The following is an 18,252-nucleotide window of genomic DNA, read 5'->3' as shown; positions in this document are numbered from 1 at the left end:
TATTGCAGACATTTCTCGAGGAGCTATCTCCTTTCTGATATATGCAGTTCATTTACTCTATACCTTCAGTGCTAAATTTTAGTAATTGCAAAACATCTGAGGAGCAAGGGGTGAAAAAAAAACCACTCAAATGTGTTTTTAGAGTATCTTTGTGCTAGTAATTTGTTTGAAAAATATTGTATCTCTTGTTATTAAAAAATCTGTGATTTGCAATTTAATTCAAAAAATGCACTTAGAACTTGAAAACAAATCGTATACAATTAAAACTTATTTTTTTAATTCCAGAACAAGTTAAACTGGGTAAAATAGTGACTAATATTGAATCAGTGGGTAAAAAAATGGAGAAAGAAAAGCATCAGCACCATGGGAAGTCCAGGTAATGTGTAATTAGCTATAACCTATAGAAAATGTATAGTTTTATTCTACTGTGCCAGTATTTCCTGACCAATTGTCATGGTTTCCCAAGTCTATTAACACCCCATGCATGAGGCTAATTTATCCTTCTGCTTGAGTCCCTCAAAGCGTATCAATTATCAAAATTTTAGTTTTCAGTTCAATTAACTTTTGAACTGGGGGATGTCTGAGTAGTTAAGCAGACCATCTGGGTTTTACAGTGCATAAGCTCAAATCCAATTTGTGGCTTTCTTGAGAAAAATGCCATATTTTATGATAATATTACATAAGTTTGGAATTTTAATAACTCATCTGCAGCAATTATGGAGCAGAGTTAAATTATAATTTTTCTTTTTTAACTTAATAATTTAAAGTTAGTCTTTTTCCAACAGAGGGTGAGGCTGATCCTATAGAGCAGAGCTTCAGGATAGGCGCTTTACGCATTGCTTCTGCTTTCCAAAGGTGTGTGGAGATGGGTCAGTTACTTTTCTGAATTGTTCCACTAACTGTCATCATCATCTTCAAGATAACTTTACAATTGTGTACATAACTGTTGACCCTAGAGCTACAGAACCTTTAAAGGCCCTTCCAGCACATTTTGTAGGAACATTTATACTTGTACAATGTAAATACTGCTCGGTTAAAATGTATTTTTTAGTGGCTTGTTTTACATTACTTCACAATGTAGCCTTGTCAGAAATTTGGGGTAATTGGCACAGTTGTAAGTAATAAAAATTTGAGAAAATATTGCCCTGGCTATTAACCATGTACCTTCCAACATTTATCTGGTGAACTGTGCCTCACAGTAAAAGATTCATGCTGACAAGTAACCACGTTCTTGGCTTAATTATAATATGATATTCAAATTTGGGAGAATGGAATGTAGGTACAGTTCTAAGACTAAGGGTTTGGTTTTATCCATGGTTGGGGAAGATATCAATTGCAAAAGAAAAGAAATGATTGTATTGGGAATTTACCAGTTTTTAAAAATTTACTTTTGGCCTTTACTTAATTTAAGCTGAGACCCAGGTTGGTCTAGCAGAGCGGTAACTGCTAAAAGAGCAGTTAGCGGAGCAATTTGACCAAATAGTTTAGAATTTCAAGTAAGCTATTAGTAACTGGAAAAATTAACTGAACTAATTTGAAAACCTACCATTTTCAGTATTTGAGATGGGGCCAAAAAATTCAAGAAAGAATAATAATGACTTAAGGACAAGTGGAGCACTCATTAATAGTAAATCTGATCAGGTAGAATATCTTTCAATATGTCTTTCTCCAGAGAGTTGAGTATTTCTCGAAGAATTGTTTCTTCTGCAACTGGTGGAAGATAAAGGTCTCTTGACACCCTAACATCCCATTTTTAATGAAAACATGTCCTCCTTAATGAGGAAGATCAACATCCTCTGAAATTAAGAGCAAGAACGTGTACTTTCAGTGACAGCCAGGGCACATAAAGCCTGAACTTCAATCCACCAGGGTTGCTTTGTCTTTATTTATAGCTAGCTTATGGCGGTAACTTGTTTCCTACCTTAGCAGTTAGCTTCATTTCATTAATGTTGGAAGTGGGATGGGAATACAGAAGGGAAGACAAATCAGTGTTCTGGGACATGGCGACTCAAGGTGTTAGAACACCGGTGTTTAGCTAGACAAATAAGATGCCATTAGAGTGAAATTTTTATTGAAATCTAGTTCACCACATAATAATGATAAAAGAAACTTAGCAACGAGGATATAAGCAACAGAAAGGGAAACAGAATCAATCAGAAATCAGGAAGGGGATGGTGAACAATGCAGAGACAAGCACTGGCACTAATTAGTATGAATTGCCCAACTCTTTGTGAGACTTTTGGAAGATTTCTGTTCAATACAAATAGACCCTTGTGAAGGAAGCTATGTATAAACTACTTACAATTCCCCTGAAGATGCCTGGGAAAATATTAATTTCTAAGGTGACACATAATATTTTTAGGTAGACCATAAAAATGAAAGAAATTTCCTTGGATAATACATGAAGAAATATAATCTTATAAATGTATGATTTCCTTTTCCCAGACTTCTCTATGTTTGATTTGTGGAGGGAAAACAAAATCAACTAGTTCTGCATTTTCAAATTTAAGTTTAAAAATGTGAAGTTCTTCAATGTACCTTTGAATTCTAACTTCAAAGATTATTATACATTAACATACTTTTTTCTGACAATAATGATAAATGTGAGTGCATTCTGAATGTTAATTTTCCATCAAGGAAATTAATTTACTATGCACTTATTTATTAGAACTATTTTTTTTAGTTTATAATATTTGGTGCATTTGAAGGTATGACAATTGCATTTCTGTAAATGCGTTCTGTAATTCAAGCAAGTGAGCCGGGACTTCATCCCCTAGTTTTGTGATCATTGGGAGTTTGTTATGCGTTACATGACAATTTGTATATAGGCAATAAAATGGGGGGTGGAGCAAGATGGCGGAGGTGTAGGAGACCTGGATTTCGTCTGGTCCCAGGAATTCAGCTAGATAGGGATCAAACCATGCTGAACACCTACGAACTCAACAGGAGATCGAAGAAAAGAATAGCAACAACTCTCTGAACAGAAAAGTGACCACTTTCTGGAAGGTAGGACGTGCGGAGAAGTGAATCCGAGGCAATATTCGGGAGGATAGACGGCAGGGGAGGGGGCTTCCGTCAGCCGCTTCTGGCAAGTGATAGAGCCGCGGAGCACAAAATCGGAACTTTTAGAATCTGCTCCGCTGAGGGATTTCACTCCCAGTGGCTAAGCGGGGGGTGGAACCCTCACTGGGAAAGTGTGGTCTCAAGACCCTTGGGGTCACAGAAAGCCCGGGGGTGCCTGAGTGTGGCAGAGCTCCCAGGTATCAGAGCGGGGAAGCCGGCTGCAGAGACAGAGCCGAGGCGTGGGCTCTCAGCTCGGGGCTGTCATAAACCGTGATCCGCGGCACAGTCAGGCCACTGCTCCTCCAGCAGGGACCCAACAAGCGGCAGATCCGGGGAGACTCCTTCCTTCCCTGGGAGGAGTGGCGCTGGAGCGCACCGCAGGGATCTGCTGGGTTTGGAGACTCCACACCTAGTTGGGCGCCGGAGATAGAAACGCTCGGTCACAGGCCGGGTGAGCACGGAGTGCGGCCAGAGACTGGGGAGACAGGAGTGACTGACTGCTTTTCTCTGGGGGCGCACTGAGGAGCGGGGCCACGAGTTCTCAGCTCCTCCGGGGCGCAGACTGGGAGGCTGCCATTTTCACTTTCGTCCTCCAAAGCTGTACGGAAAGCTCACAGGGAACAAAAGCTCCCGAGAGCAAACCGAACAGGTTACTTAGCCCGGACCAGCAAGGGCGGGGCAATTCCACCTCCGGCAAAGACATTTGGGAACCACGGCAACAGGCCCCTCCCCCAGAAGATCAGCAAGAACAGCCAGCCAAGACCAAGTTTACCGTTCAATGAGAATGACAGAACTCCAGCGCTAGGGGAATATTGCACATAGAATCCATGGCTTTTTTACCATGATTCTTTAGTCTTTCAAAGTTAATTTTTTAAATTTTCTTTTTCTTTCTTTTTCTTTTTTTGAATTTTTCTTTTTCCCTTTTTCAACCAACATCTTATTGATCCCCTTGTTAAAAAATACTTTTTATTTTTCATTTTTAGAGTCATATTCTATCCCTTCATAGTAGTTACCCTTATTTTTGGTATATATATATAAGTTGTTCTCCCTTTAAAATTTTGAGATAGTTTCTTCTAACAGATCAAAATATACCCTAAATCTCTAGTATTGTTTGTTCTAGTCTCCTGCCTGATCACATTCTCTCCCTTTTTTTTTTAAATCCTCTTCTTTCTTTTTTCAACCAACTTCTTATCAATTCCTTTTATAAAGTCTTTTATAATTTTCATCTTTACAGTCATATTCCATCCCTCCATCGTATTAACCCTTATTTTTGTACATATATAAGTTTTTCTTTCTTTAAAATTTTGGGAGGCACTTTCTTCTAACAGACCAAAATATGCCTAAATCTAGTGTGTGGCACTGATCTATGCACCAGCCTGATCATATTTGATCATATTTTGTTTTTTTGTTTTGTTTTGTTTTTGTTTGTTTTTATCTTTTTCTTTTTCTTTTTTTTCTTTCTTTCCCTTTCTTTTCCCCCAGTTTCAGGTCTTTTCTGATTTGTTTAGTATATGTTTTCTGGGGACGTTGTTACCCTGTTAGCATTTTGTTCTCTCATTCATCTATTCTTTTCTGGACAAAATGACAAGATGGAAAAAAATCACCTCAACAAAAAGAACAAGAGGCAGTACCGACTGCCAGGGACCTAATCAATACGGACGTTAGTACGATGTCGGAACTAGAGTTCAGACTGATGATTTTAAAGATACTAGCTGGGCTTGAAAAAAACATGGAAGTTATTAGGGAAACGCTTTCTGGAGAAATAAAAGAACTAAAATCTAACCAAGTCGAAATCAAAAAGGCTATTAATGAGGTACAATAAAAAATGGAGGCTCTAACTGCTAGGATAAATGAGGCAGAAGAGAGAATTAGTGATAAAGAAGACCAAATGAAGGAAAATAAAGAAGCTGAGAAAAAGAGAGATAAACAACTACTGGATCACGAGGGCAGAATTCGAGAGATAAGCGATACCATAAGACGAAACAACATTAGAATAATTGGGATCCCAGAAGAAGAAGAAAGAGAGAGAGGGGCAGAAGGTATAATGGAGCAAATTATAGCAGAGAACTTCCCTAATTTGGGGAAGGAAACAGGTATCAAAATCCAGGAGGCACAGAGAACCCCTTTCAAAATCAATAAAAATAGGTCAACACCCCGACATCTAATAGTAAAACTTACGAGTCTCAGAGACAAAGAGAAAATCCTGAACGCAGCTCGGGAGAAGAGATCTGTAACCTACAACGGTAGAAACATTAGATTGGCAACAGACCTATCCACAGAGACCTGGCAGGCCAGAAAGGACTGGCATCATATATTCAGAGCACTAAATGAGAAAAATATGCAGCCAAGAATACTATATCCAGCTAGGCTGTCATTGAAAATAGAAGGAGAGATAAAAAGCTTCCAGGACAAACAAAAACTAAAGGAATTTGCAAACACGAAACCAGCCCTACAAGAAATATTGAAAGGGGTCCTCTAAGCAAAGAGAGAGCCTAAAAGCAACATAGACCAGAAAGGAACAGAGACAATATACAGTAACAGTCACCTTACAGGCAATACAGTGGCTCTAAACTGATATCTTTCAATAGTTGCCCTGAATGTAAATGGGCTAAATGCCCCAATCAAAAGGCACAGGCTATCAGATAGGATAAAAAAACAAGACCCATCGATATGCTGTCTGCAAGAGACTCATTTTAGACCCAAAGACACCCCCAGATTGAAAGTGAGGGGGTGGAAAACCATTTACCATGCTAATGGACGCCAAAAGAAAGCTGGGGTGGCAATTCTTATATCAGACAAATTAAATTTTAAACCAAAGACTGTAATAAGAGATGAGGAAGGACACTATATCCTACTTAAAGGGTCTATCCAACAAGAAGATCTAACAATTGTAAATATCTATGCCCCTAACATGGGAGCAGCCAATTATATAAGCCAATTAATAACAAAAGCAAAGAAACACATCGACAACAATACAATAATAGTGGGGGACTTTAACACCCCCCTCACTGAAATGGACAGATCATCTAAGCAAAAGATCAACAAGGAAATAAAGACTTTAAATGACACACTGGACCAAATGGACTTCACAGATATATTCAGAACATTCCATCCCAGAGCAACAGAATACATATTCTTCTCGAGTGCCCATGGAACATTCTCCAGAATAGATCACATCTTAGGTCACAAATCAGGTTTCAACTGGTACCAAAGGATTGGGATCATTCCCTGCATATTTTCAGACCACAATGCTTTGAAACTAGAACTCAGTCACAAGAGGAAAGTCGGAAAGAACTGAAGTACGTGGAGGCTAAAGAGCATCCTACTAAAGAATGAATGGGTCAACCAGGAAATTAAAGAAGAATTAAAAAAATTCATGGAAACCAATGAAAATGAAAACACAACTGTTCAAAATCTTTGGGATGCAGCAAAGGCAGTCCTAAGAGGAAAGTATATAGCAATGCAAACCTTTCTCAAGAAACAAGAAAGGTCTCAAATACAGAACCTCACCCTACACCTAAAGTAGCTGGAGAAAGAACAGCAAATAAAGCCTAAACCCAGCAGGAGAAGAGAAATAATAAAGATCAGAGCAGAAATCAATGAAATAGAAACCATAAGAACAGTAGGACAGATCAATGAAACTAGGAGCTGGTTCTTGGAAAGAATCAACAAGATTGATAAACCCCTGGCCAGACTTATCAAAAAGAAAAGAGAAATGACCCAAATCAATAAAGTCATGAATGAAAGAGGAGAGATCACAACCAACACCAAAGCAATACAATTATAAGAACATATTATGAGCAGCTCTATGCCAGCAAATTAGATAATCTGGAAGAAGTGGATGCATTTTTAGAGATGTATCAACTACCAAAACTGAACCAGGAAGAAATAGAAAACCTGAACAGACCTATAACCACTAAGGAAATTGAAGCAGTCATCAAAAATCTCCCAACAAACAAAAGCCCAGGGCCAGATGACTTCCCAGGGGAATTCTACCAAACATTTAAAGAAGAATTAATACCTATTGTTCTGAAACTGTTCCAAGAAATAGAAATGGAAGGAAAACTTCCAAACTCATTTTATGAAGTCACCATTACCTTGATCCCCAAACCAGACAAAGACCTCATCAAAAAGGAGAACTACAGGCCAATATCCTTGATGAACATGGATGCAAAAATTCTCACCAAAATACTAGCCAATAGGATCCAACAGTACATTAAAAGGATTATTCACCACGACCAAGTGGGATTTATCCCTGGGCTGCAAGGTTGGTTCAACATCCGCAAATCAATCAATGTGATCCAATACATTAATAAAAGAAAGAAAAAGAACCATATGATCCTCTCAATAGTTGCCTAAAAAGCTTCGACAAAGTACAGCATCCTTTCTTGATCAAAACTCTTCAGAGTACAGAGATAGAGGGTACATACCTCAATATCATAAAAGCCATCTGTGAAAAACCCACAGCAAATATCATTCTCAATGGGGAAAAACTGAGAGCTTTCCCCCTAAGGTCAGGAACACAGCAGGGATGTCCACTATCACCACTGCTATTCAACAAAGTATTAGAAGTCCTAGCCACAGCAATCAGACACCAAAAAGAAATAAAAGGCATCCAAATCGGCAAGGAAGAAATCAAACTCTCACTGTTTGCAGATGATATGATACTTTATGTGGAAAACCCAAAAGACTCCACCCCAAACCTGCTAGAACTCATACAGGAATTCAGTAAAGTGGCAGGATATAAAATCAATGCACAGAAGTCAGTGGCATTCCTATACACCAACAAGAAGACAGAAGAAAGAGAAATTAAGGAGTTGATCCCATTTACAATTGCACCCAAAACCGTAAGATACCTAGGAATAAATCTAACCGAAGAGGCAAAGAATCTGTACTCAGAAAACTATAAAATACTCATGAAAGAAATTGAGGAAGACACAAAGAAATGGAAAAGCGTTCCATGCTCATTATTGGAAGAACAAATATTGTGAAGATGTCAATGCTACCTAGAGCAATCTACACATTCAATGCAATCCCCATCAGAATACCATCCACTTTTTTCAAAGAAATGGAACAAATAATCTTAAAATTTGTATGGAACCAGAAAAGAGCCCGAATAGCCAGAGGAATGTTGAAAAAGAAAAGCAAAGCTGGTGGCATCACAATTCCGGACTTCAAGGTCTATTCCAAAGCTGTAATCATCAAGACAGTATGGTACTGGCACAATAACAGACACATAGATCAATGGAACATAATAGAGAGCCCAGAAATGGACCCTCAACTCTATGGTCAACTAATCTTTGACAAAGGAGGAAAGAATGTCCAATGGAAAAAAGACAGTCTCTTCAACAAATGGTATTGGGAAAATTGGACAGCCACATGCAGAAGAATGAAACTAGACCATTTCCTTACATCACACACAAAAATAGACTCAAAGTGGTTGAAAGACCTAAATGTGAGACAGGAGTTCATCAAAATCCTAAAGGAGAACACAGGCAGCAACCTCTTTGACCTCAGCCACAGCAACTTCTTCCTAGAAACATTGCCAAAGGCAAGGGAAGCAAGGGCAAAAATGAACTATTGGGACTTCATCAAGATAAAAAGCTTTTGCACAGAAAAAGAAACAGTCAACAAAACCAAAAGACAACTGACAGAATGGGAGAAGATATTTGCAAATGACGTATCAAATAAAGGCCTAGTATCCACACTTGATCTTAGCCAAAAGGCCGAGAAGCGATAAAAGGGCTAGTATCCAAAATCTATAAAGAACTTCTTAAACTCAGCACCCAAAGAACAAATGATCCAATCAAGAAATGGGCAGAAGATATGAACAGACATTTTTCCAAAGAAGACATCCAAATGGCCAACAGACACATGAAAAAGTGCTCAACATCGCTTGGCATCAGGGAAATCCAAATCAAAACCTTAATGAGGTATCACTTCACACCAGTCAGAATGGCTATAATTAACAAGTCAGGAAATGACAGATGTTGGCGGGGATGCACAGAAAGGGGAACCCTCTTACACTGTTGGTGGGACTGCAAGCTGGTGCAGCCACTCTGGAAAACAGTATGGAGGTTTTTCAAAAAGTTGAAAATAGCGCTATCATACGATCCAGCAATTGCACTACTGGGTATTTACCCCAAAGATACAAATGCAGGGATCCGAAGGGGTATGTGCACCCCAGTGTTTATAGCAGCAATGTCCACAATAGCCAAACTGTGGAAAGAGCCAAGATGTCCATCAACAGATGAATGGATAAAGAAGAGGTGGTATATATATACAATGGAATATTATGCAGCCATCAAAAGGAATGAAATCTTGCCATTTTCAATGACATGGATGGAACTGGAGAGTGTTATGCTGAGCGAAGTAAGTCAGAGAAAGACATGTATCATATGACCTCACTGATATGAGGAATTCTTAATCTCAGGAATCAAACTGAGATTTGCTGGAGTGGTGGGGGGTGGGAGGGCTGGGGCAGCTGGGTGATAGACATTGGGGAGGGTATGTGCTATGGTGAGCACTGTGAATTGTGCAAGACTGTTTTATCACAGATCTGTACCTCTGAAAGAAATAATACATTATATGTTAAAAAAAAAAAGAAGAAGATAGCAGGAGGGGAAGAATGAAGGGGGGGAATCAGAGGGGGAGACAAACCATGAGAGATGATGGACTCTGAAAAACAAACTGAGGGTTCTAGAGGGGAGGAGGGTGGGAGGATGGTTTAGCCTGGTGATGGGTATTAAAGAGGGCACGTTCTGCATGGAGCACTGGGTGTTATACGCAAACAATGAATCATGGAACACTACATCAAAACCTAATGATGTAATGTATGGTGATTAACATAACATAAAAAATAAAATGAGGAGATTTTAAAATAATGATAGAATCTCTCATCGCATTTCACATTTATGTTAAAATGACCCTGCCATTTCACCTGAATGTTTGTAAAATATTTTGCTTAAGTGGATGAATTGTGGTCTACTTCTGTTAAAATCTTTCATTAATAGGAATCATGAACAATGCAATTAATAGTCCTAATTTGGAGACTTAAATATTTAACCATGGGCAAGATGGAAAAGAGCAAAGAAAACTGTGATTGATCAGTGTATCATGGCCCCATTCTTGGTGACATACAAATAAATTCTAGAATTTGAAACGGAGTTTTGCAAAGCTGATTGTATACTCAAGCCTTTTATATTTTCCCTTGACAATAAGATTTTGTCATACTAGCCATACCTCAGTTTTTTGGAGAACTGCATGGGTGTGACCACACCACATGAGTAACAGCTAGACTAATAGATCCTGTAAGTCAGTCATTATTTACTACTTATAGAGTGTCTACTCTATGCCAAATGTAGAACTCCGAACAGAACAGCCACAGACTCTTCCCTCATAGACCCTAGTTTTCTGATGAGCAAAATGTTTTAAAATCCTAAAAATTTCTATAACATTTATATAACGTTTTAATTGGCAATTGCATTTCTAGGCATTTATAATAAGAAAGAATTGGACAGGTTCACAAACATGAATATTCATAGATTTTCATCCTTGTTTATAAATACCAAAAAAGTAGAAGCAACCCAGATATCCAGCAAAAGATTGGTAAATAAACCATCAGTATGTTAAATCCATACAGTGCAATGCTCTGTAAGGGATCAAAATGACAATGAACATCTTTGTACATTTACAAATAAAGATATTCACGATATTAAGTGCAAAAAATAGGCTAAAATGTTCATGTACATTTTATGTGCACGTAAACATAGAGAAGGTATGAAATATATTACACATGTTAATTATGACAAATGGAGTTAGTATAAAATAGTAATAAGGAGTTTAGTTCTTGAGGTCCCACTGCTTGGATTCAAATCCTGGCTCCACCCATTTCTAGCTGGGATAATTTGAACTATATACTACTTAACCCCTAAGTGTCTTAGTGTCTTCATTTATAAAATGGGTGTAATAATAGTAAAAACCCAGAGTATTGTTGTGAGGATTAAATGTAGTAAGACACAGATGGGGCTTAGAATAGTGTCTGGCCCCTAGGAAGCATTTAAGGGTTAAAATTATGACTAAAATATTAGGGTGGTGAATTAGGGGTCATTTTTATTTTCTTCCTTTTGCTTATGTACGTTTTCTAAAATTTCTGCATGGTGCATAGTTTTTGATTCAGCTGACTTGGTTGAAGCTCGCCAAGTCACGATAGGAAAACATGTTATTTAAAATCTTGCAAAACAGAGAAGAAATAGATATGATGCTTGTTCATTTTTCTGATTTTTGTTTTCATTTAGAAAGCAAATGTTCCTGTTTGTTATCCATGCTCAGAGCCAGCAAAATTTGGTATTATTTTGTCTTCATTCAATAAATATTATACATTTATTATATAATATAATGATATATAAATATTTATATGCTTTCAATAATGTTTATAGAGGGCCTACTGCATGCCTCTTACTCTGCAGAGCACTGAGAGTACAACATGTTTAGTCTCTATTGATAGAAGACAAGTGGTTTCCTCTCTGTGATTAGCATCTAATCCTATAACATTGGTTTAGAAAGTCTGTATTACAAAATAGGGACTATAAATCACTCAAAGCTCTAACTTTATGTTTTGGAAACAGATCATTGGTCTTACCATTTGCCACCCCCATCATCAACCTTGGCTTGCCCTTACAACCCATGACCTCCTCTTCCATGGGGCTTCTGAAAGAATATGGTGAGTCTCATTGCATTAGTGTTAATAGCAACACAATGATTTTCATTATTTTTGCATTCTTAAAATGTAGTGTCAAACAGCTAGTATTTCCTTTCAATACCATGTCAAAAGATAAAGAGATTTCAGAAACAACTACTAATAACTCATTTTCAGCTCTTTTATTAGAACTTAAGAGATTGGATGTTTTTAATGTGTGTGAATATTAAAGGCTTTAAGAAATTATAAGTTTAAATTCTTATAATTTAAAAAGTCTCTCTATAGTTCAGTTATTGTTGTTTAAAAAATACATAATTCTTCAAAAGAAAATATAGATAATTCTTTAAAGTCCTGTAAGTGTGATTGAAAAATTCATTGGAACTTGGTGAGTTACTTGAAGACCTAGGGGGCTATTGATTCAAACTATTTTGTCGTTTTCCTCTTTTTAACTTTGTTCTTGAGCTTCAGGCTGTCATTAAGAGAAAACTCTTCTTGTAGAGTGACTGATTTTGGAAAAAATTTTTGAAAATTTGCAGAAGAAACTCCTCAAGTTCTTAAGGCACTTGCATAAAATTTCCTTTATCCGACTACAATTTTACCAGCATTTCGCTGTGTGTATTATTTTAAAAGGAATTCAAGCATCAGATGGAGGCTCAAGTAACACATTTTCATTAATCCAACCAATATTCACCAAAACTTTTAATATTGTGAATATAATGTCAGAATCTCGAACACATGTAAATGCTTAAAATTTTTGAATGTTGAATTGATCCATAGCTTGAATTCTTTTCAGGCTTTTTTTTTTTTTTTTCCCTTTTTTTTTTCTTTTCAGGCTTGATTAGATAGTTTAGGCCCGAGGTAGTATAAATAATGGGTGGGTCTCAATTGAGTCTGGAATTGAATATGTATATGAAGAAGTAAATGCTGTCAAAAATTCTTCGTAAAGCATAGGATCTAATGGGTGAAATAGTTTTAATAGATAATAATCTTGAAATCTGATAATCCTGAAAGCTGAGGTTTGCAGCCTTTAACTACCTCATAAGTGAAAGTTCTGTGACATTTAGAGTTTATTCACAGTCGTACTAAGCATTGATAAAAGCCTCTCTTTTCAAATACCGTTGAACTCAGATAAATCACATTTATTTAGAGGCACCCTCACAGAGCTGCCTCTAAGCTCATTGAAGGGTTCAGTAATTCTCATGGCTTTACTCCGAATGTAGAAATTTAAGTCTTTTTCCATATACATGGAGCTTACCGTACAGGGGCTTGACCACCGTTTGTTTAATGCTAAAGAAAAGACAGAAAATCTTTCTAAAACATTCATTGAGAGAATCTTAGTTACTAGCTGCAGATTATTGTGAAATTGTGAGTAGAAGGCCAGCAGAATGGGGCAGTCACCTACAGGATGTGTTCCGAGATTTGCTAAATGTTCTGTCCATGCAAAAATGTTCTCCTGAAATACCTGAACTATTTACTAATAGAGGCATAGCTTCATAGAGGCTAAAGTCTCCTTGTACTTATCACAGTGACAGGCACACATTAAGCGTTAATAAGCATTTGTTGAATGAATGAATAAATGAAGACAAATTAAAAGAAGTCCCCCAAATGGAATATATTTCTATGTATCTGTGTGTCTGTTTGTGCATAGTAGGCTAAAATTTGATAACTGCTAAAAGAAAACTGAATTTGGAAAGTAAGTAAAATACAAAAACAACAACGAATATAAACATGCAAAAGAATGGCACTGGACCCTTTTTTTTTTTTTGCAATTCTGGTTTACACTGATTATGTTTAGACTGCAGAGATACCATAAAAATAAGTAAAAGGTTATACATTTAGCTTATATGCTTTAAAACCAAATTGTTGGACAGATTATTAGTTTTATGATGTAAGTCTCTCAATACTCATATAACTTCATGGGGAGTTGGAAGGTTGAACATGCTGAAAGTGTAAAAAATTTCAATAAAAATATTATTTCCAAATGCTATAGGGTAGCTGTTCTTTTTTCCTTAAAATGAAATGTACTTTTAATCAAATAAGAATGGGAATTTCATCATTGCTTTGTTGTATATGAAGTATTGTTTTATTTTGCTTTGTTTTCAGCCAAGCCACTCTTTTATAATAGCAACATTTTTTTTTTTTTAATGAGAGCAGAAATATCTGAAGTCTTGTGGCCAGCAACTTACTTTATGTAAGCTATTAGAGAAATATGAAAGATGTTGATTTTCTTTTTGAATAACCTAGGTGTGGTCCTGGCTTTGTGTCTTGGGTGAAAATGATGAATACTTTACGAATACTTTTTAGAATTCATGTTAATTTTTTAGTTCATTTTATGGCTTTAATCTACAAATTTATCCGACAAAGCTTTTTCTCCACACCATTATTAACACTGTTTAGTAAGCTACAGCTTCACTGAATGTCTGAAACAGTCACTGAGGTCTATTTAATAAGAGAATGTAGCTTAAATTGTGAGGGAATGCAGATCTTGTGGTTTTCTCAGGGGTGTATGGTAATTTACTGGGCCCTTAAAATTGCCCAATTCTTTTTTAGAATAAATGAATTATTCTTATTAAAGGAAAAAGGAAAGGAAATTAGAACATGGGAGTTAAGACAAAGTCATGATTTCTATTCATTTGACCTATATATATTATTATATATGATATATAATAATTATGTTATATTACATATAAATGTATATACTTTATACTACTTGAAGCCTTGACTTTTAAAGTGGCACAGTAGTCCCCCTTTACCTGCAGGTTAAGATGTTCCAAAACCCCCAGTGGATGCCTGAAATTGCAGACAGTACCGAACCCTATATATAGTATGTGTTTTCCTATACCTACATACCTCTGGTAAAGTTTAATTTATACATTAGGCACAATAAGAGATTAACAACTAATAATAACAGAACAATTATAACAATATACTGTAATACAAATTATGTGTATGTGGTCTCTCTCTCAAAATATCTTATTGTACTGTACTCACCTTTTTCCTGTGATAATGTGAGGTGATAAAATGCCTACTGATGCAAGGAAGTGAGATGAATGACGTAGGCATCATGATACAGCGTTAGGCTTCTATTGACCTTCTGACCATATGTCAGAAGGAGGATCATCTGCTTCTGGATCCTGGTTGACTGCAGATAACTGAAACCACAGAAAGTGAAAGTGCAGATAAAGGGGACTCCTATATAGCACAGTAGTGCAAGCACTGGTTATTCTCGTCACTCTAATGAGGTTAGAATTCTGGCTCTGCCAGTTTCTAGCTGGGAAACCTCATCTAAGTTACTTAATCACTCCATGACTCAGTTTCCTCATTGATTAAATGGGGCAATAATCACAGTACCAACCTCAAAATTTTTAGATTATGCTTGTAAAGTATATAACATTACATCCTGGTGCTTAATAAAATTGAGCTTTGACTATTAGCCTCAGTTCCCTAGATGTAAATAGTAAAACATAATAGACTTGAAAACGTGGTGTTCAGTGACCGATCCTAAAGGATGTATTACTAGAAGCACAAGACAAACCTCTGTACCACACTAACTTAAACTATCATGGCACAGAACTCAGGAAGTGAGGTTTATTGTTATTGTATAAACACAATCACTGTGGCCTTTCCTGCATTCAGCTATTTTTGTCATTGTCGTTGTTGGCATCCTGTTCTAGACCTTGAATCTGCCTGTTTACTCTGCTAGTTCAATAAATTTGGTAGGTCACACTGAAACTGATATTCCTCAGGCACCCCTTTCACCAGTAATTTCAAAGCTTTTTCTCCATTTTTATGATTCTAAGGGAATAGGCCCATGGTAGGAATTCTTTAATAGGATTTTTCAATATAAAGTTCTGGGAAGAAGGGAGATGTTTCCAAAAAGCCCACCTTGCTCTACATGAGATCCAACTCAGTTGTGTGGTTTGGTGTGAATCCGTTCAATTCTCTGGGTTATATTTGCATCATCTGTAATCTTTGAGGAAAGAATGGAACTGCCTTCAATGAAAGGAATGAAAGGGTAGAAAATTTCCTTTTCCTGTATGGCCGCTTCTCAGATATTAAAATCTCTCTCCAAAATCGTTGACCAAGGAAATCTCTCTAACTCTGTATGCCTTTTTTTGTGACCTTATCCCTTACCTTTTTTGCTCTTAAAACATGTTTACTGTTCTCCCTGAACTCATAGCCAGTAACCAGCAAAAACCCTAAATCTTTACCCTCTGCTAAGTGTTCCCTTCACCTCTTGGTCTTACTGAAATCTGTGCTCTGTCTCCAGCCCTGAGGACATTTCTTCCTTTGCTGCGCTCTCAAGTGGTGATGGTCTCCTCTCCCATGCCTCACCCATCTGGGATTGGAGATGGGGAAGTGACCTCCTTATTCCTCATACTGTTTCCAGACCGTTCTCCCTTTCTCTAACACACCCAGCTTTGAATCCCATGTCATCAAAGGATATCTTCCATTATCTTTTCTTCTTAGTCTATTGATTTGTATCCATTCTCTCATATCTTAAAGAATTTAGCCCCTGGGTCCTTGTGACTTTCTCTAGTGCTAGTCTTGTAAGAACTGTGATTTTGGTGTCCAATAAGCGGTCTGATTCATTGGCTTCTCCATTCCTTGAGCTCTTTTTGTCCAATGATTTTGCCTTCCATCATACTACATATATTCTCTGATAGTTATACCTTTGAAATTTGAAACCTGACTTTGAAGAGCACTACCATCCAACCAGATCACCTTTAAACTCTAACAATATTTTTAGTCCCACTAAGAGTCTTGGGGCCCTCAGTGCTCATAGAGGTCTGGTCGGAAATTTTTGAATTTCTTCTCTAGATATACTCATTCCCTTGGTAATTTCAACCAATCTGTGTCTTTAAATATCATTTATATGCTGATGACTCCAAACATATCTCCAGCCTGGTTATTCTCCTGAACTCCAGCTCACATTCAACTGCTTAATCAGCATTTCTACTTGACTTTTAAATAGGCACTTCAAATCTAATATGTCCAATGCGGGAACTTTGTAGGTGGTGTTCTCTTTGCCTGGAAAGCATCACTCCTTGACCACTTTTGGGCTTTTGTCCAAATGCCTCCTTATTAGTGAGGCCATTCCTGCCAGCCTGGTTTACCTCACCTGCTTTACTTTGATCTCTAACACTTGAGGTCTCAGGACATGTTGCTTCTTTTATTTATCTGATTTTGTCTGCCTCCTCCTGCTAGAACATCAGCTCCATGAAGGCAGATAGTTTTGACTGATTTATTCACTACTAAATCCCTTGGATCCAGAATCATTCTTGGCATGTAGGAAGTACTCACTATATTTTGTTGGATGAGTGAAGATACTATTTTATTTTCTAAAAGACTGGTACCAGTTTTCATATTTATTTTTTTTCTATTTAATGAAGAAATCTATCTAATTTATTAGAATAAATATTTTCACCCATGGAGCTCAAATATGTTGTTTTCATTTTGAATAAAAAATATAGCTGAAAAAAAATACAGCTCTGTGTGTGTGTGTGTGTGTGTGTGTGTGTGTGTGTGTGTTTCTGAGAACATGGTGAACAACTATGCAGAGAAAGACTTTTGGGTACAGAACACTTAAAAATGCTGGTTAAATATTAAAAGATAAGATTAAAAACCTGGCTGAACTGGCAGGAAAGCATCAAAATAATAAAACCAGAAAATATAAGAAAGTCTGATTCCATAAGAAATAATAATTAATATTATTTAGAGTAGTTTCTTTTTAGGGCTCATACCTGTTCTTGGTAGCTTAGAACTTTCCTAGTTAAAACAAACAAACAACAAAACATTGGTATCACTTCTCTCCCTTTCCTTATCAATCAATCAGTCATATATATATGCATACATGTATTTATTAGGCCTCAGGAATCCAGAATTAGATTAATAGAATTCCTTTTTATCATGATGCATTATTATCACTTGTTCATGGATTGCGCTCTTTTATTTTTTATTTTCTATTTTTTTTTTAATAATATTGATAGCTATTTACATCTACTTATGTGCCCTTCCAGAATCCTATCCTTTTGCTTCCACCCTAGATTGCTAGATTTGGAGGGGTTCTATTAAATTTTTGATACTAATCCTTTGTTAGTTATACTGTGGCTAGTCTTTTCACTTTCTTTAAGGTGTCTTTGATAAATAATATCAATTTAAATATAGTAAAATTTAACACAAATGTTACCTTCTTTAGGACAAAAAAGTGACTATGAAGTACTTGCTGGTTTGTTCTTTCTCTATTCTGAATTTCTTACTATCATTATACATTATTTCAATTTTGTCTTTTTTTAACTTTAATCTCACAAGCCATGCCATAATAGTTAATATAAAGATGATGTTTGTTTAGATTTATCTGCCTCCAGGTAAATCAAGAATTGAAAGAAACATAATTTTTCAGAATGAAATACAGATGATATATCCTTTTATATATATAGGCCTTTTTAAAGTCTCAATAATATTTGATAGTTTTCTGCATCTTTTTTTAG

General features: G+C 36.6%; 1 protein-coding gene across 1 annotated transcript in view; it reads left to right on the top strand.

Annotated features, from left to right (window-relative positions):
- IQCM (IQ motif containing M) overlaps nt 1-18,252 on the top strand; it is a 362,431-nt gene that overhangs the window by 50,337 nt on the left and 293,842 nt on the right. Inside the window, exon 5 of the mRNA XM_078068245.1 lies at nt 286-376. Within this exon, the coding sequence (XP_077924371.1) occupies nt 286-376 (91 nt within the window). The remainder of the gene's footprint in view (nt 1-285; nt 377-18,252) is intronic.

Source organism: Halichoerus grypus, chromosome 3, assembly GCF_964656455.1.
Source record: "Halichoerus grypus chromosome 3, mHalGry1.hap1.1, whole genome shotgun sequence".
Lineage (NCBI taxonomy): Eukaryota > Metazoa > Chordata > Mammalia > Carnivora > Phocidae > Halichoerus > Halichoerus grypus.
Note: the sequence above shows the minus strand (reverse complement) of the source record. Positions and strands in the feature narration are given on the sequence as shown.